The sequence below is a fragment of the Hemitrygon akajei genome, chromosome 10 (assembly GCF_048418815.1).
Source record: "Hemitrygon akajei chromosome 10, sHemAka1.3, whole genome shotgun sequence".
NCBI lineage: Eukaryota > Metazoa > Chordata > Chondrichthyes > Myliobatiformes > Dasyatidae > Hemitrygon > Hemitrygon akajei.
This window is the reverse complement of record NC_133133.1, coordinates 92,983,130-93,003,465: the sequence shown is the minus strand read 5'-3', so window position 1 is coordinate 93,003,465 and position 20,336 is coordinate 92,983,130. Positions and strand designations below refer to the sequence as shown.

Sequence of the window (20,336 nt, the reverse complement as noted above, 5' to 3'; positions counted from 1 at the left end):
ATGGTTGTACACGCCATCTCCTCCGACGTCTTCTCTCTTTTCTGTGTTGCAGTAATTTCAATAAAAGTAGCTCTTGTTCAACATTTATTAACTCCAACTCCAACATGATGTGCTCAGTTTCAGTCGCCATTGTTTGAAGTACACGAAGAAACTCAACACAGTGGCATAGAAACCCCACCGCCGACTAGCGTTTTGGCGGTGAATTGCAGAGTGACGCAGACACACCAGTGCACAAGTATGAATGCTCACAATAGCGTAGGCTACAGCATAGAGCCTACACAGAAGTATAAATCAGCCTTTAGAGGCAGGGAAAGGGCACAGACTAATAATCTGAAAATAATGGCAGGAGTGTTTGCAAGTTGGCTACAGATTACACCCAGAATTGATGCTCAAGCATAATGTTGTCCTTTGACAGTTTCAAAGTCCCCATTCTTAATATATTACAACATAACTCCCACAAGAAGCTGCCACTGACATCTGCATCACCTGTGTTTTCACGGCTGTTTACAATCCACACCACTACAGGACCGAGAAAACAGCAAGACCTCAGCAATAATGGGGCCATTAATGTGTCTAAGCATAACAATTAACACTCCTCTCTCTTCAGTGAACGCTGTCCTGCTTCATCAGCAGTCACAATCAAATTCTCCTCGAGAGTGTTCTCCACTTCCTCCCTGCACAGGGAGATGCTCTCCTTCCATCCGTGAAAACTTCCCTCTCATCTCCTGGTGCTTAGCACGTCTCACAGTGTCAGAGGACTGTGGAGCATTAAACAGGCCCTGTAGCCCATCACTTCAATACTGGTTTCTTTACCCGTACTGTTGTGGGTAGGAAGTCCCTGGTTGAATCACAGGGCAGCATTCTGACCCCCAAGTGCAACAGTGTGGTTGGAGCTGGAGCTTAACTACTCCAGAGACTTGGCTTCAATCCCTATCGAGGGTGCCGTTTGTATGTAGTCTGCACATTCCCTCTTGAATTGTGTGGGATTCCCCTGAGCAGCATCATCAGAGATTCCCTCCACCCAGGCCATGCTCTTTTCTTGCTTTTGCCACCATCAGGTAGAAGGTAGAGAAGCCTCAGGACTCGCACTACCAGGTTGAAGTACAGTTACTACCCCTCAACCATCAGGCCCTTGAACAAAAGGGGATAACCACACTCACTTGCCCATCCATTGAGATAGTCCCACAACCAAAGGATTCATTATCCTGTTAACTCATGCTCTCAGTATTTATTGCTATTTATTTATATTTGCATTTGCATAGTTTATTGTCTTCACTCTAGTTGATCTTTCATTGATCCTATTATAGTTACTATTTTATAGAATTGCTGAGTATACCCACAGGAAAATGGAACTCAGGGTCGTATATGGTGATATATGAGTACTGAGATAATAAAATTTACTTTGAACTTTTCTCCCACGTAGCAGAGATGTGCAAGTTGGTTAATTAGCTGAGTGTAGGTGAGAATCGGGAATATGTGCAGATGGGAGCTGGGGGAGTTGATGGGCTGCTGGGAATTGATGGTTAATTACCTGCTGTAAATTGCCCCTGATGTGAGGGAAGTGGTGGAATTTTGGAGGAGGTGACAAGCCTGTGGGGGAGCGGCCTCACCCTGAGATCTGGCACAGACTTAATAGGTTGGTTGGTCTCCTGCTATATTTTTTTGAGACAGACTGGGATTAATCACTGGTGGTGAAGTCATGTTGCAGGATCTCAACCCAAAAGATGACCACCTCTTTCCTTCCACAGATGCTACGTAACCTACTGGGTTCTTCCAGTAGTGTTTTTTTTGTGCCAGTTTTCAGCATCGTCAGTCTCTTTGTCTCCATTTATTAACAGGTTCCAGTCAATCCAGATCAGCTCTTAATCTGCCTGGTGTAAGGGGTCAGCATGAATGTAATGGGCCTGTTCCTGTACCGTCCATCTATATGCTGCATCTTAGCAACAGACTGCGTGGTACAGTTCAACTCTGTGAAATTCTTAAGTGACCAAAAGATTCCAAGCAGCAGCATGCATTCCCTATTTTGTATAAAAAGCAGGAGCTGAAAGTATTGTTTATGTTATCTCGGAGTTGTGACATGGTTTGACATTGAGTCTTGCAAGATGAATTGATAGAACTCCACTACTTTCAGTCTCTGCGTCATTCCCCAGATGACAGCAAATTCTGTCCAACAGACAGAAGGCAAAAGACAATGGGTTTAATGATTAATGTGAATTCCTTGTAACAGTTTAACAAAAGTCAAGAGTCGGCAGTGAATTAGCACCCAGAGATGTGAAATAAGGCCCCACCCCCAACCACTGGCTGCATCTGTCATAATCTGGTGAAGAGTTCCAAATTCTCCAGGTCTAAAACTAAACCTCTTCACTGAGTCCAGTACTCCTTTTTACCTTTGCCCTCTCCTTTATTTCCGATTGTGCAGAAACCTCTGCTTTGTGTGTCAACTTGTGGTTACCCTTTGCTGTCAGCTGTGCAGGGGATTAGAGCTATGCATTCAGGGAAATGGTTTGAGCTGCATTTGCTGCAGCATTATAAGGGGCCAGTCGTGGTATCGCAGCCCTTTTGAAAGCTCCCCAGACGGAATTCGCCACTGAAATCAACTCATGACCCCACTTCAATAGCCTCTTCCAGTCAGTCTTCTGTCATTTCTTCAATCTCCATCAGAGTTCCAGACTGAAAAATGTTGGTTTTCTTCCACTCTCTTGCCATTTGTGATTCCCTGTCCGTGAATGGTGGTCTAACAGTACTAAAGGAGTCCTCCTGTGGTTTAATTAATTCTTACCCCCGTCTCAGAGGGTGACCCTTTGTGATCATTTGTGTGTTTGCTGAACTGGTATCCAGATTTCATTGCTCAGTCTCATTGGGTAGAGAGCAGTCAGTGGCCATGGGCCTTCTCCCCTCCCACCTACAATACACAAAGCTTGATATCACTTTGTCACTGGGTTATTTATCTCACACAAGCTGTGCACTCTACCGTCACATCAGCGAGAGTGTCTCACACCCCAGCTTGTTATTTACTTGTGTTTCAGGACCTTGGCAGGTTCTTCAGTTCCAAAACCTTGGCATCGTTAACTATTTATTGCCCATCCCTAAGTTGCCTCTTGAGGTGGTGGGGACAGGTGGGTGGCCACTGAGAACCTACCACATGAATGGGCATGGAGCAACGTGTAGGCAAGTTGGCTGATTTCCTTTCCTGACTAGCTGTTACAGCAATCTGGTAATTTGGTGGTTTTTGTGTAGTTTTGGTTCAAATTGTTAATGGAATTTAAATTCCCCATCTGCCAAGGTAGGACTTGAACTTGGTTCTCTGGATTGTTAGTCCAGGCCTCTGGAATAACAGTTGAGTAACTTAAACCACTGCACCACCAGCCTACCCTACTTTTGGATGTACTGTTACAGAGTGGGTAAAGATTCCTTTTAAAGGTGTCAGAGGTTAGAGTTTGCTGGGGGAGGGAGTGGATAGGAGCTAAATATCTGACCTCACATGAAGTGTTCCAGCATGGAACTGATAGGCCAATGCTGTGGAAACTGAAAATGCAGCTAAGAAATACTAGAAAGTAAAGTAGGTTGGATGACCTATTTGGAAAGGAGAAAAAAGTTAACTTCTAATGGCATGGTCTAGTGTTTGGCTCCCCTGGATTTTGCAGCTCAGTCTTCAGAGATTGTGATATTCATTGTTTTATGGATTTGGGAGCTGGAGCCCTTCGCATTTACCTTGACATTCAATCAGGTCATGGCAAATCTGAATGTGACCTCAGTACCATATTCCTGCTTAGCCCACTTCGTGTCGATAACCTTGCCTTAAAATACTCAAAGGCTCTGTTTCTCATGCCCTTCAAGATAGAGCTGCAAAGGCTCTCAGTCCTCTGACAGAAGTTTTACTCAGCTCCTTCTTAAATGGGTATCTTGTAGTTTTTAAACTATGATGCTCATCTCCAGCTTCTCACAAGAGGAGGTTCCCTCTCCATGTCTCCCCATGTATACTTCAGTCAAGGCCTTTAAATTTCATTTTTCTAAACTTCAGTGCCTAACCTCTGACCTTTTCTCATGAGACAGCATTTCCCATTCTAGGTATGACTGTCATAAACTTTTAACATCTTTCCAATGCATGAGCAGTCCTTTCCAAACAGACACCAGTAGTCTATATGGTATTCTATATATGGTCCCACCAGTGCCATTTATATCTGATGCATAACTTCCTTACTTTTATATTCAGTTCCCTTTGCAATAAATTCTAACCTTCTGGTTGCATTCCTACTTGTTGTATGTACTTATTAGATTTTGCGTATCATGCACTGGGACACGCAAATGTCTCAAATATCTAAGCTCTGGTCATGAGACCAAACCCAGAGAATCCCTAGTTATGTCAGCTTGTTGTGTAACATGTTTAAATTTGTAGAGTGATACGTCACCCCCACCTCCCAGACAATGCCAATGATCAACTGTCCATCTACAGGTTTCCACCAACCTCCACAGATTCTATCACTGCCCCTCAAATGTTCTTCCTTGTCTGTGAAGCATAAGAGATGCTGGAAAAGTCTGAGTACTTATTGCAGAGGAGGCCTCTGATGTCGGCTATATTCTCCATTCAATACCTCTATCTGTTCAGCTTCTACCTGCAGTGTATTCTCCCTCTTGCACTTTCATGAGCAGTTCCGAAGAGTTGGCATTTGCTCAAGTCCTGTTATAATGTTTATAATAAATACTGTAGTCTGTTGCCTGTTAGTAATGGAAATTTCTCTTTCAGCTCCAGGCTGGACCCTTTGATGAATTCCAGATTGCTACCATGTTGAGGGAAATCCTCAAAGGTTTGGACTACCTGCACTCAGAGAAAAAGATCCACAGGGACATTAAAGGTAAGCTGTGACTTCAGCACAACCGAGTTTCAGTTTTATGGTGTGTGAAGTGTTTCTCAACTCCTTGTATCTCCTCCAGCTGCCAATGTCTTGTTATCTGAGCAAGGTGATGTGAAGCTGGCAGACTTCGGTGTGGCTGGACAGCTGACGGACACCCAGATCAAACGGGACACATTTGTCGGCACTCCATTCTGGATGGCACCAGAGGTCATTCAGCAGTCTGCATATGACTCGAAGGTAAGAGCACCATGGCAGCTGGCTTCACAACTGAGGCTATTCAGTCCATCTATTCTATACTTGCTCTGTATTCTTCTGCTGCCCTAAGCCTTCAACTTCTAAGTTCTCCTGGCATTTGAATTTGTAAACAAAATGGCATCTTGAAACAACCTTACGTTAGCTTCACAAACCCAGGAAAATCTGCAGGTGTTAGAACTCCAAAGAAACGCACATAGAATGCTGGAACACTCAGCAGGTCAGCGAGCATCTTGGGGAAAAGAGTAAAGAGTCGACGTTTCAGGCTGAGACCCTTCATCAGGACTGGAGAAAAGGATGAGAGGTCAGAGTAAGGAGGTGGGGGAAGGGAGGAAGAAGTACAAGGTGGTAGGTGATGGGTGAAACCGGGAGAGGAGGATGGGTGAAGAAGAGAGTTTGGAAGTTGATTGGTGAAAGAGGTAAAGAGCTGGAGAAGGGGAAATCTGATAGAAGAGGGTAGAAGACCATGGGCAAAAGTGGAGGAGGAGGAGCATCAGACAGAGGTAAGGGGAGGTAAGGAGATAAGGGGAGGGGGGGGAACAGGAATGGGGAATAGTGAAGGGTAGGTGGGCAATTACTGAACTTCTGATCTGTCTGGTTAGAAGCTAGCCAGACAAAATATAAAGTGTTGCTGACCTAACCTGAGGGTGGCCTCATTGTGGTTGTAGAGGAGGCCATGGACTGTTGCGTTGGATTAGGAATGCGAAGTAGAATTGAAATGGGTGGCTATGAGAGATCCCAAATTATGTGCTGAAGACAAGGCAAATGGGATGGTCAACGTCCCTTGTCCACTCATCCCTCCCCACTTACCTTACTCCTAGTACTACACTCTGAAATCTCTTCCAGGGATGAGACACTCCCTCATGCTCCCTCACACCCCCCCCCCCCGCCTTCTCTCCCTCGCCCCCCCCCGCTTTTCTCCCTCCCCCCCCCCCCCCACCCACTCTGTCCAATTCAATTGGGTAATTTAATGCAGTATGGTGGTGCTTCCTTTCATCCGGTCACAACTGCTGGGCTGCTGTGTGTTGTGTTGTAAATTTACTGTCTCTCTCCTTCCAGGCAGACATCTGGTCTTTGGGAATTACTGCCATTGAATTGGCCAAGGGTGAGCCACCCAACTCCGACATGCATCCCATGAGGGTTCTCTTCCTCATACCCAAAAACAACCCACCAACGTTGGAAGGAGAGTTCAGCAAATCTTTTAAGGAATTTGTGGACGCATGCCTAAATAAGGACCCATCCTTTGTAAGTATTATCGGGATTGGCTTCAGGGTTCCGTCTCTTGTTTGAGTGGCATCTTCCACCACATGTTTGCTTGGTGGGAGATCTGGTCCCTGTCCCTTCAGTGAGCTTTACGCCATGCTGTTGTTCCACTGCCTTGGCTGTAATACGGCTGCAGCAAAAGTCTGAAGGTGTGGGTAGTGGTTTCCTCCATACACACAGACCTCGGACTCTGCAGCCATTTCGGACAGGGACTCTGCAGCCATTTCGGACAGGAACACTGCACAGTTCCAAGAACTAAGTTGCAGTTAATAATAAATCGCTTGCATTTGCATTTCAGTATGCACATGAAGAGAAATGTAAAAGGTTCAGTTAAGTTATCCCGAGAGTTTATTCAGACAAGTAAGATGCTATGAATGATCAGGCAATGTTCTACTGAAAAGGAAAATAACAGCAGGTTCTGAAAATTTGTAATAAAAACAAAATGCTGGAGACATTCAGCAGGTCAGGAAGTGTCCATGCAGGTGGCAACAGTGCTAATAATATGCAGTTGCAAGAAAAAGTTTGTGAACCCTTTGCAATTACCTGGTTTTCTGCATTAATTACTCATAAAATGACAAACGCAAACTACCTAAACTAATAATGCGCAATTATACTTTACATGTCTTTATTGAACACATTGTTTAATCATTCAGTCCAGGCTGGAAGAAGTATGTGAACCCTTGTATTGAACAATGGTAGAACCTCCTTTAGCAGCAATAACCTCCACTAAACGTTTCCTGTAGCTGCTGATCAGACTTGAACAACAGCAAGGAGGAATTTTTAAACCATTGCTCCACACAAAATTGTTTCAGTCATCAATATTTCTGGGATACCTTGCATGAGCAACCCTCTTCAGGTCATGCCACAACATCTCAATTGGACTCAGACCTGACCATTCCAAAACACGAAGTTTCTTCTTTTTAAACCATTCTGTTGTTGATTTACTCTTGTGTTTCGGATCACTGTCTTGTTGCATTGTCCAACTTCTGTTAAGCTTCAGGTGACGAACCGCTACCCTGCCATTCTCCTGTATAATGTCATCATTCAGTTTTGACTTTATTGTTCTTTCAATGATTGCAAGCTGTCCAGGCCCAGAAGTGTTGAGGAACATCGAGGCGGTCTTTTGCAAACCTGAGGCGTGCAGCAATATGTTTTTTGTTTTTGGAGAGCCAGTGTTTTCAATATGCTGTCCTTCCATGAACTCGATTCTTGTTCAGCATTTTTCTATAGTGGACACATAACCAGAGACTTTAGGAAGTTCTGCAGGCCTTGGGCTCATTTTCATCTCCTTCAGCACTGCACGTTGTTCTCTTTGCAGGATGACCACTCCTAGGGAAATAGCAACAGTACTGAATTTCCATTTGTAGACAGTTTCTCTTGTAGACTGATGAGAACTCAGGTCTCTAAAAGTGCTTTTGTATCCTTTCCAGCTTCCTGCATCTCTACAATTCTTCTAAGGTCCTCGGAAAGTTGTTTTGATTGAGGCATGGTGTACATAAACAGACCTTTCTTGAGAAGAGCAGGCTCTGTCAGCAACCTGACTGTCTTTTTTTATAGGGCTCACACCTCTAATCTCATTGATTGGAACACCTGGTTCGAAATATCTCTTGTAGAAGGCATTACCCCGGAGGTTCACATACTTTTTGGAACTTGGACTATGATTGTTTAAAAGATTTACTGAGTATTGACAAGGAGAATTACATTTGTTTGTTATTAGTTTAAGCAGATTGTGTCTGTCTATTATTGTGAGTTGGATGAAGATTGGACCATATTGTATGAGTATTTAATGCAAAAAAAAAAGTAATTTCAAAATGTTCACAAACTTCTTGTTGCAACTGTATGTAGATTGATGTTCTGCTGACAGGTCATTGATCCAAAGTTTTCTGCCAGTCTGAGTGTCTCAGTACAGCCTGAAGAGGTATTGATTCTCGCTTTCCATTTCTGCTCAGCGTCCAACAGCCAAGGAACTGTTGAAACACAAGTTCATCCTTAAAAACTGCAAGAAGACCTCTTATCTCACAGAACTAATCGACGGGTACAAGAGGTGGAAAGCAGAGGGGCACAGTGATGATGACTCTAGTTCAGATGAGTCAGATTCGTAAGTGCTTTCTAATATAATCTCTGAATATATAAGAAATTACTGGATTAGTAATCCAGAGGGCAAATGTTAACTGCCAGAATACTGAACAATTCAGGCGAGTATCAACTCTATACATGCCTCTCATAATTGTCTATCCCCCCTCAGCCGCCTTCGCTTCAGGGAAAAGAGGCCCAGTCTATCCATTCACTTCCCTTAACATGTCCTCATCCAGCAAGAATGATGGAAGTTTGTTATTAAGGGACATAGAAAGTCAAAGTTCAAAGTAAAATTTATTATCAGGATACGTGCTTGTCACCACACACAACTCTGAGATTCTTGTTCTGCAGGCATACTTAGCGAATCCATAGAACAGTAACTGTAAACAAGATCAATAAAAGAGGAATAAAGAGCATAGAAGACAACAAACTGTACAAATGCAAATATAAATAAATAGCAATAAATAACAAGAGCATGAAGTAAACAAGATAGAAAGTCCTTAAAGTGAGATCATTGTTTGTGGAAACATCTCAATAGGTGAGTGTAGCTGTTCTCTTTTGTTCAAGAGTCTGATGGTTGAGGGGTAGTAACTGTTCTTGAACCTGCTGGTGTGAGCCCTGAGGCTCTTGTACCTTCTACCGGATGGCAGCAGTGAGAGAAGAGCACGGCCTGGGTGGTGAGGATCTCTGATGGATGTAGAGTCCACTGAATATTTAAATGAACAGGGTGTTGCTTCTATTAGAGAGTATTTGCAACATTGGGTAATCTTAGATTGATTTCTCTGGAACGTCAGTGACTGAAAGATGACCTGATACAAGTATATAAAATTATGAATGACTTGGATGGGGCGGTTAGTTTTTCCTAGGGTGAAAATGTCAAATACTGGAGAGGCTAGGGTTTTTTAAATATTATGGTCAATTTGCTAAGTAACCTGCTCCCTCCTTGCATCAACCGAAGATGTATGCTGAATGGAAAATGTAATTATCAGGAAAGCTTTTGAATATTTCTGTGACTTTGTGGGGAAATAATTAAACTAATTTCTACCTTAGCTGTGAAGTTATAATATAAATCAAACAATTACAGTGTGAAGTTCTGATGCAGCTGTTTTGAGTACAAGTTGCAGGGTTTGCCCTGGGCCACTGGTACAACAAACATCCACCAGTCTGGTGCAGCAGGTAGTACAATAGCCTCAACTCTTGTGAGTTAATCCCTAGCTTGGCTACAGTATGTGTGGAGTTTGCATGGTTATATATAATATGTGTGTGTATGTATATATGTAAATGATTTGGATGAAAGTGTAGGTAGTGATTTGGAGGTTTACAAATAGCACCGAAATTGGATGAGTTCTGGATAGTTAGAAGGGCTTTCAGAGAATAGCAGGAAATAGTTCAGTTGAAAATTTGGGTAGAAAAATAGCAGATGAAATTTCATCCAGAGGTGTTGAACTTTGGGAGATCAAATGTAAGAGGAAAGTTGAATGGTAAATGGCAGGACCCTTAGGAGGTTTGACGTACAAGGGGATGTTAGAAGTACACAGCTCTATGAAAGGAGCAACTCAAATAGATAGGGTGGTAAAGAAGGCAGTCAGATACTTGCCCTCATCAGTCATAGCATTGCGTATAAAAGTTAGGAAGTCATGTTTTATCCGTGTGAAGCCTTAAATAGGCCACAATGGAAATGCTGTGTGGAGTTTGATTGCCATACAAAATAGAGGCTTTGGAGAAGATGCAGAAGAGCTTGTCTGGAAAGAGAGTAGTACTTTAAGGAGAAGTTAGACACACGTGTGTTGTTTTATCTGGGCATCAGATGCTGAGGAAATCATCTGACAGAAATTTGTAATATGAGAAACAAATAAATATAAAGGCTTAGACTCTTTTTGGTAAGGTAGAAATGTCAGATACGAAAAGACATGGCTTTAAGGTGGGTGGTGAAATCTTAAGGATATGTCAGGCAATTTTTTGTTTACACTGAAAGTGGTAGGTGTTTGGAATATGCTCTCCAGGGAAGGTGGTGGAAGCAGATATGAATGCAACACTTTAATTCCCATCAGCTCCCTCCCGATTCTGTCTCCCATTTATAGTGATCAATTAATCTACCAATGTAGGAGGAAACACACATGTTGCAGGGAGAGCATGCAAACTCCACACCATTTCATGGTATCTGAGGCCAGGATTGAACCCGGTTCTCTGGAGTTGAGGCAGCTGCACCACGTTAAAATGAGGATATAGTAACCATGGAAGCATAAGAAACTGCAGATTGAAATACAAGGATGACACTTTGTAATCTTTTAAACCCTGGTGTCTGAAATATTCCTAATACTGAAAAATGTTAATAGATGGAACAAATTAGTTTGTATGGGCTGCTGAGTTACAGTGCAGCACTAATGGATTAGCCTGCACTAAAAGCTGACACAGACCTCTTGCAACGTAGTATGAGACATTGAGGATGCATTGTAATGGTAACTCGTTGGTTTAAATTCACATCAGCTCAAGCATTGTCTGTTAATCCAGTTGGAGAAAGCTGCAATTCACATAATCTACAGGAGAGCTGAACCATTCAGTTACAGGAGGATATTCAACCTATTGAGTTTGTTCTGGCTCACGGTTCTCCAACCTTTCCCCTTAACCCTGCAAATCTTCCAGCACAGGGATAATAGAAAAAAACTGGAGGGCTATGTAGAAGGGAAGCGTTAGATTACTCTTGGAATAGGTTAAGGGGTTGGCACAATATCATGGGCTGAAGGGCCTTGTAACTATGCTGTACCCTTCTATACAGAACATATTCACCTCCCTGTATACTGTTCTATTGAATTACCTGTCATGAAATCCCATTTGCTATCCATTCCAAGTGTGACCTACTTGCTCTAGGGTAAGTTTTATTCTAAATGTCACTTCTGGCCCTTTTGCCACTCATCTGCCTTTTCTGTCCCTTGATCTGCCCTTCCTTATCATAAATGCCTCAATCAGACCACCCCACAAGGGCAGTGGCGTGGCAGGCAGAACGGCTGGCTCGTAACTTCAGAGATCAGGTACTGTCTGTGTCGAATTTGCATATTATCCCTGGGACCACACAATTTTACCCCCCCCCCCCCCCCGCACACTGTCTTTTTTCCCCACACATCCCAGTGATGCTTGTAGCTTAATTGACTGCTGTGAGTTGCCCAGTGTGTGTGAATATAGAATCTAGCTTTGTCAGGAGAATAAAGCGGGATTAGCATTGGATTAGTGTACACTGGATGGGTGATGGTCAGTGGGCTGAAGGACTGTATAGTTCTTGAGAACAACTTCTCCCATCTCTGTATGACATCCAAATAGTTGTCCTGGTGAATCTCTTTAGAAACCCATCCAGGTTCTTTTTGTATTTCCTGAACATCACTGTGTGATTTTTACATTGAACTACATGCAGGAAAGCCCTGAATTTGTAACTAAAGCTCTGGTATCAGTACAAAATACTATAGATCATTGCTGATTGATAACACTCTGACCAGTGGGATCTTCCCACTCTGTTCCACCAGACTAGCTCAACACAATGCATATTTAAAAATGGATTTGTCACTAATCAAAGGCCTCGGCTTGTTTCTTTTAGTTGGGACAGTGTTAGCTCAAGTTATCTGCGTGTTTGTTGACTGTGAATAGGCAGCTTTCAGTTAGCCCAGTTATTTTTGGTCACTGAGTCATATGTTCTGCAGCCTTAATTAGGATTTATTGCTAGTGCAAATGATACTAAAGAAGCTCTTGTGAACCTACTGTAAGAGGCCTAGACAGCCGGGTTATACTATTTTTAGTGACAGTAATTGAAGGATAAGTTATAGCCAGGACTCCAGGGAGAATTTGCCTTTAAATACTCTCATGGAACTTGAGGGGGAGAGACTGGCACTCAGTAGATGCAGGGAGTTAGCCATTCTGTCCCTCCAGAACAATGAGATCGCATCTGCTAGGGTCTGAGCCTTGGATCCTCTCTGTACACCCAATAAGGCAAAAAATTGGCTTCATCGCCTGCTTGGCTCTGCCTGCCCGGCTCTGCCTGCCCATGTGTGGGGATGTGTATCCCAGATATTCAAGGCCTCTGCAAAAAGAAATTCCTCCTCATCTCTATGACAACTGATTCAGGAGCTGTCTGTTTATTCAGTTTCAGATTGTGCCAGGGTACCAAGTGAAGCTCACAGAACGAACCGTCTAAACGGTCATAATTAATACACCAATAAATAAGGCAAATGGTTGCAGAACAACAGAGTGGTGCAAACATTGTAGCACAATCTGAAATGGTGCTAAAGTGACAATAATAGCACAACAAGACTGCCTGAATTAAGTGTCTAAGAATGAGCCAGCACCACTGGGAAGGGGGTGTAGAAGTGATTGGTTCAAAGCCTAAAAGCAGCGGGGTGGAAGCATCCTCTCACTGTCCACAGTGTCAAACCCCTTTCTATGTCTCTCTGAGTTTGTCCATTGTCTAAACTAATTGAGTGTTGGACCAGCCTGCTTTGATGGTCCTGATTCCTCCTGGATATCACCCCAGCACACCCTCCTGTGAAAGTATGTACTTTTAGCCCAGAGAGCAAACCTGTCCCTACTTCAGCTGGACGTTCAACAAGGCAAAACTACTTTTGCTCTCAGTAATACTGCACTAGCAAGTTAGCCTGGAGACTGGGGTCAGATCCCTGGAGTGTATTTGAACTTCTGACTCTGATTCTGGACGAGATGGTGGTGGGGGCCTTGTGGACTGCATGAAACTAATACCAGTGATGCCAAAGACAACCCTGGAGATGTAAGTTCAATCCTAGCACTGTCATCAGTGCTCAGTGTCCCTCACTTTGTCCCTTTCATTTATCCAGCTATTACTCTGTTGTAATTGTATGAATAAATAGCAAGTGCCATGCATGTGCATGTCTACCCACAGGCAGTGCAGGTACCACAGCTTGTAGCTTACTGGAGTTTTGATGTTGATTGTGCCTCACAGTGGATAGAGCCATTTCCCATCAGCACTGGAGGCCCAGTTCGAACCTGACTGTGCAGAGTTTGCACTTTCTCTCTCCGACCACCTGGGTTTTCCTCGGTTGCTCTGGTTTCCTCCCATATCCCAAAGACGTTGGCAGGTTAATTGGCCGTTGTAAATTGCCCCTCGTGTGAGAGTGAATGGGAGAGCCTAGAGGACGTTCAAGGAAATGTGCAAAGAATAAAATGAAATTAAAGCAGGGGTTCCCAACCTGAGGTCCACAGACCCCTTTTTTTTAATGGTATTGGTGCATGGCATAAAAAAGGTTGGGAACCCCTGGATTAGTGTAAGTGGGTAGTTGGTGGGCAGAAGGGCCTGTTTCTGTATTCAATGTCATGGCAGAGTCTTCAGGTACAGAGAAAGTGCTGCACTTTGTGGAGGAACCACAGTTTAACAAGATGTACTACCAAAAGGTCTTTAGCCTGTTTCATACGTGGGTTAATTGGTCACTATAAGTTGCCCTCGTGTGGTAGAATCTGGCAGTGAGTTGTGAATGGGGCTAGAATAGACGTGGTTGAGGCAGGGTTTGTATAAATGGGTGGTTGCTGGTCATCATATACTGAAGAGCCTGCAGCTGCTGCTTCTGTCTGACTGTGATGAGCAGCTTGAATTTCAGAGGAAGACAGGTTTAGAACCAGCCCTTGTTCCTGGGCACATCGGTAAGGGAACTCACCAGTTACCTCTGAGGAATGGGTTTTCCTGATGGGCTAAGCCTGTGCTCAGTGTTACTGAGAGTGGAGGGACTCGGAGGAAAGTCTAGCCATGTGAGACATCTGGGCCTGAAACTGAGGATGGTAGAAAATATCTGCCAACCAGCTTGTAATGTCTTTCTTCCTTTCAGTGGGAGTAGTGACAAGGAGAACAAGAACGCAAAACCCATCGAGTGGTCCTTCACCACGGTGAGGAAGAAACCGGATGCAAAGAAGCTGCAGAACGGGACGGTAAGTGCAGCAACTGTCTCACCTGAACCCACCATTTAACGTTTAATGGTTCCGCTGGGTCCCTAGAGTGGCGAGTTGAGCTCGTACATATAGACTTGTAGCTCCCAATGTCGTAGAGTTATACTGTATGGACCTTTTGCCCAGTTGAACCATGCTGATCAAGATGCCCATCTGAGTCAATCCCATTGACTAGATCTTGACCCATATCCCTCTAAATGTTTCTATCCATGTACCTGCCAAATGTCTTTTAAACATTGAAATCAGACCCACCTCTATAATGTCATATGGCAGCTCGTTCCATGTACCCAACACTATCTCAGGTCCCTTTTAAGTCTTTCCCCTCTCACCTTAAATCCGTGCCTCCTAGTTTTTGATTCGCTCAGTTATTGTTTCTTTGGGGAGAAAGACTGTGACTTTACCTTATCGACGACCCTCGTGATTTACTACTTCACTTGGTGAGGCATGTGAGACTGTGGAAGAGCCTTCAGGTCAGATACCAGGGCTGCTGAGAAGTCATTGGAAGAGTAACCTCTGCTTTGTGTGGGTGGTGTGACTGTCAGTTGGGACTTTCTGCAAAAAAAGTAAGCGTGTTCTGTCAGGACTTTCTGCAGAGCTTGAGATTGTTTAGATTATTGGACAAGGGTCAGTAACAATAAGTTAGGTTTAAGTGGAGTGGCCATTGTGGGAGTGGGTAGCTTGATACTTTGACGAGGAGTGGTGGAGACCAAGTTTCTGTCAGTTTCTTATTGCACAGTTAGAGCAGTAGAATTGACAGTCATGACAGTGGAGTGTTCCTCCTGTGAGATGCGGGAGGACAGGGAGACCTCCAATGTCCCTGACGACTACCCCTGCAAAAGTGGATCCAGCTGCAGCTTCTTGTAGACCACTTCAGGGAGCTGGAGCTGGGTGAACTCTGGTTCATTTGAAAGACAGTAGTTGGTTGACAGGGAGGTAGTTACACTGAAGGTGTAGGACACAGGCAATTGGGTGACTGTCAGGAGACGGAAAGGAGATAGACAACCTGTGCAGGGTACCTGTGTCCATTCAGTAGCAAGTATATTGTTTGGGATACTTATTGGGGTTGTGATATACTGTAATAGAGGAAACATACAGCAGTCAGATCTTTGGTACTGAGTCTGGGTCTCTGACTCAGAACGCAAGGGAGAGAAGAGGCAGATAATAAGGGAATTCCTGGATGGTATGTTGCCTCCCAGGTGCTAGGATCAAGAGACATCTTGGATCGAGTCCATGGCATTCTTTAGGGGGAGGATAAGCAGCCAGAAGTTGTGATCTATGTTGGTACCAGTGAAGTGGACAGGACCTCAATTACCACCTATGCCACCTGCTAGTGAAGCTAGAAATAAGAAGATAATACAATTCAGATGTGGGGAAGATCTTAAATGGATTTTTTTCTTCTATATTTACTGGGGAGACAGGCAATCTATTGATTTGAGGCAAAAGAGCAGTGAGGTCATGGACCATTTATGTATTACAAAGGATGAGGTGCTTGCTGTCTTGAGGTATATCAGGTTGGATAGATCTCTAGAACCTGACTAGATGCCTCCTCAGATGTTGTTGGAGGCTAGTACAGAAATTGCAAGGGTCCTAGAGAAGTTATTTACAGCATCTTCAGTGAAGGGTGAGGTGCCAGAGGATTGGAGGTTAGCCAAGTTTGTTACGTTGTTTAGGAAAAGCTCTAAGAATAAGCTGTGAAATTATTGGCCAGTGAGCCTGACGTCAGTTGTGGGTAAATTATTGGAAGGTATTCTAAGGGATCAGGTATATAACTATTTGGATAGACAGGGTCTGATCAGGGATATAAACATGTCTTTGTGTGTGGTAGGTCATGTCTAACCAGTTTTAGAATTTTTCAAGTAGGAATGTTGATATATGAAGGGCAAGTATGAATGTATGGTGTCTGCATGGACCTTTGACAAGGTCCTAATGGAAGGTTGGTCAGGAAGTTTCAATTCAATTTCAAGATGAAGCAGTCAATTGGATTCAACATTGGACTAATAGGAGAAGCCCGAGAGTGGTACGAAATGATTATCTCTGTAAGTGGCCACTGTGAGTAATGGAGTGCTACAGGAATTGGTACTGGGTCATTCGTGTTTGTCATCTATATTAATGATTTGGATGATAGTGGTAAACTGGATCAGAAGGTTTGCTGATGACAAGATTGGGAGTGTAGTGGACAGTGAGGAAGGCCATCAAAGGCTGCGGGATCTAGGACTATCTGGAAAAATGACAGATGGCAGCATTTAATGCAGGCAAGTGTGAGGTGTTGTACTTTGGGAGGGCAAACTGGGGTAGGTCTTACATAGTGAATGGTAGGGCATTGAGTGTGGTAGAACAAAGGGATCTGGGAAAACAGGTCCATAATTCCTTGAAAGTGATGTCACAGATAGATAAGGTCATAAAGAGAGCTTTTTGCTCTATGGCCTTCATAAATCAAAGTAATGAGCACAGGAGTTGGAATGTTAATATTGAAGTTGTATAAGATGTTGGTGAAACCAAATTTAGAGTATTATGTGCAATTTTGGCCACTTGCCCACAGGAAAGATATCTATAAGTTTGAAGGAATACTGAGATAATGTACAATGATGTTGCTGGGACTTGAGGGCCTGAGTTATAGGGAAAGGTTGAATTGGTTAGGGCTTTATTCCCTGAAGCATATGAGAATGAGCGGGGAATAAAGAATACGAGATTGGCATGGAGTAGATGTGCTGAAGAGCCTGTCTCAGGGCTGTTGTGGTCTATGACTGTGGTCCTTGTGACTTTGGTTGAGGGAGGGTCTGGATCCCTATTCTACTTTGTGCAAACCTGTGTTATCTTAACTGTCACCAAAAAAATGGGCTGTGGTTTACTATTGCCTCTGAAAGGGGTGTTGTCCCTTATTATTTACCTACTGTGCTACTAAGGGCCATTTGCCCATCAGATCCATGATGCTTCACAGCTGAGCAATCCTATCAGCCACATTTTCCCCCTCCCACCACTCTCTTCTCCTTTGCTCCCTCCACCCCTGCCATTTACTCTCAAACAGGCCCCTTCATTTTTATTCCCCCACTTTGTGTTATGAAATGTGTTATTTTGCAGCAGCAGTGTGTTATAATAAAAATATATAAATTTCAAATTAAATAAGTCTTGCAAAAGAAGTAGTGAGGTGGTATATGTGGGTTCATTGTCCATTCAGAAATCTGATGAAGGGAAATCTGGTGCCGTGGGAGGTTTGGGTCTTGATTTTTGGAGTGGGACTTAACTCTCCACTTTCTGTCCCTGAGTAGAGTGCAAGCTCTGAGTGATGACTGTCACCTGAAGTGCAGGTGGAATTGAGGGATAAAAATGAAGCTTGCAATATCCGTGTCTGTACTGATCTTGTAAAAAAAAATCAGTGTATTGGTGATGTTGCACACTGCTGTCAGTCATCGCTGGCTTGCACAGGGCTGAACAGCTGTTAACATTGTGTTATTTCATTATCCAGGACCAGGATGTCACCAAAGTATCAGCATATATATCCTGTGTGATTGGTCCTCTCTTGGCTGAGGTAAGACAGTAAGACGGGGAATCGGTCAGGATGGGGACTTTGCAGACATTCCAGACTGCTGGACACTTTTCCCTTTAATGATTCCCTTTAAACAGTAGCAGTAGAGCAATGCATTTTCCAGCGAGTGCAGCAAGGTTAAAGGGAGTATGGGAGACAGAAAGGGGTGAGTTTTATGTCTTGATGTGTAAAGGGAGGGCAGAAACCGGGGGTCCCCATGTATGAGAGGGGGTGATGAAACTGATACCCCAGTAGGTGTAGGAGGTGAGGGAAGTAAAGACTCTGGTGTGTGAGAGGGAGCAAAGGAACCAGGGCCACATTATAGTATGAGAGGGGGTGAGATAATTTGTCCCCCCCCCCCCACCCCTTGAGAGATTGGGAACTGGGACTGTGGTGTGTGAGGTGGAACGACGGAACCAGGGCCCCAGTGTGTGAATGGAACACAGGAATCTGAATCCTGGTGTGTTAAAAGCTCCATATAATCAGCACCGGGTGGACCTGATAAAGAGCCATCAGGATTTCCACATGATCGGATAGCAGATTATCAGAGTTTGCCTGTACTTTGTTTGCATGAGAGAGGGTGGCAATGGAATGGAACTAAAACCTGTGCATCTCCCTCAACCCAGCTGAAGGAACAGGACAGAGACAACACCAAGAGGGCCGAAGCAATTGATGCTCTGGAAAAAAGCATGAACAGGGTTGAAGCCAGCTACCCTGGCATCACAGAGAAGTTGGTAAAGAAAATAATCGAAAGGTTTCAAAGGTCAGTTTGTTTTGGTTTGTTTGAGGTACTGGGCACTAATACTACGGTAATCAGATGTTTTATAATGTAATTTATTTAGTTTATTGTTCTATATGTTGCCTGAATTATCCACTTTTTCTCAGTCTGTTTAAATCCATGCTAGTAATATTGCCAGTGACACTTTTTAGCCTTCATGTCAAAGCTTCCAAACTATGGATCTTACTCTGAAACAGCCCAACCCTCCCAGAGAGCTGGCTTTCTGCATCTCCCCTACTTCTTTAGTCTTCCACAATCACCTGAGCTTCACAGTGTGGACCATGCCCCTCAAAGCCTCTGATGCTTTGCAGCTGTAACCTTGTTTCTCACTTCTCATTTGTAGCCCTGTATCAAGCTGTGCTTGATTGCACTGGATGTTCGAAGGCGTTGCATTAACAGAACCTGTTGTGATTCTTAATACACACACATTATCTCATCATCTCTTGCCCTCTTCCCTTCATGTACTGGTTGCTAAGGGTTAAGATAACAGTTCATGTTTGAAAATGAATATATAGATTAGCTCATTTGCACTGTCAGACCACAGATGAGCAAATGGGGAATGCCCTTACAAATAAATAACATCTGGAAGAGAAAGTTGAGATATTTATTTCCTACTGCTTAGTTTATTCATAGATGAGCTCTGCCTTTAATTAACAAGTTGTTGTCCATCTATGGAGTCCCATCAACAAAGCTTGAAGCTGCTGTAGCTAATGCCAAGCTCTTACGGTCTCGGATAGAAAGATGATGATGCAACTTCACACAGACTATCTCAGTGTTAGATTTGAAGGGTTAGGGTTCTGGTTGAAACATTTGAGGGAGACGCTTTCATTGGCTTTGGGAAAATAAATGTTAAGGTTAGTGTTAACTATCTTTCCCCAGTTACTCTGACAAGGTAATGAGTATTGCTTTAAAACACCACAGTACTTACCATGATGCTGCTCTTGTGCTGCACAGTGGGGAATTTTGTAGATCTTAATCCATTGGATATGAGATGTATGTCTAGGTCCATGTTTTCTAAGTTTGTAGTCTTTGAATTTGAGAGATATTATCAAAGAAATGTTGGCACATACCTGCAGTGAGTTTTGGAGTCATATATTTTACTGGTAATGGAGTCATGCACAGAGAACCAGGCCCCTCATCCTGCTCCTTGCATTGCAGCCTTTCTGCCCATCTGCATTGGGTCCCAATATCCTTCTATCCCTGAACCATTTAAGTATCTGTGTACATACATTTTAAATGAAGTGATTATATCTGATTCCACCATCTGCTCAGCCAGTGCATTCCAGATATCAACTACTCTCTGCTTTTATTAAAAAAAAAGCTTAACCTCAGATCCTCTTTAAAACTCATTTCTCTCGCCTTAAACCTGTGCAGTCTTGTTTTTGATACCCCTACAACGGGGAAAAAAAATTGGGCAGACAGTCGAAGTCACCCATCAGCCTCCTGTCCCATGTAGACCAGTCCAGTCTATCCAGTCTCCTCCCCATAACTAAAGACCCTTAATCCAGGCAGCGTCCTGTTGAATCCCCATTGTACCATTGCTATGTTGTAGTGTGGTGATCAGAATGGTACACGATACTCCAGGTGCAGTCTAGCAAGTCTTTTGTAATGTTTCAAGATGTTCTGACACTCCTGTTCT

The 20,336-nt window shown here is 43.6% G+C and overlaps 1 protein-coding gene across 1 annotated transcript in view; it reads left to right on the top strand.

The window, feature by feature from the left end:
• Positions 1-20,336, top strand: part of LOC140734543 (serine/threonine-protein kinase 26-like) — a 113,559-nt gene that overhangs the window by 88,684 nt on the left and 4,539 nt on the right. The window contains exons 4-10 of the mRNA XM_073058663.1: positions 4,745-4,853; positions 4,933-5,090; positions 6,165-6,350; positions 8,318-8,466; positions 14,279-14,378; positions 17,860-17,922; positions 18,546-18,682. Of these exons, the coding sequence (XP_072914764.1) occupies positions 4,745-4,853; positions 4,933-5,090; positions 6,165-6,350; positions 8,318-8,466; positions 14,279-14,378; positions 17,860-17,922; positions 18,546-18,682 (902 nt within the window). The remainder of the gene's footprint in view (positions 1-4,744; positions 4,854-4,932; positions 5,091-6,164; positions 6,351-8,317; positions 8,467-14,278; positions 14,379-17,859; positions 17,923-18,545; positions 18,683-20,336) is intronic.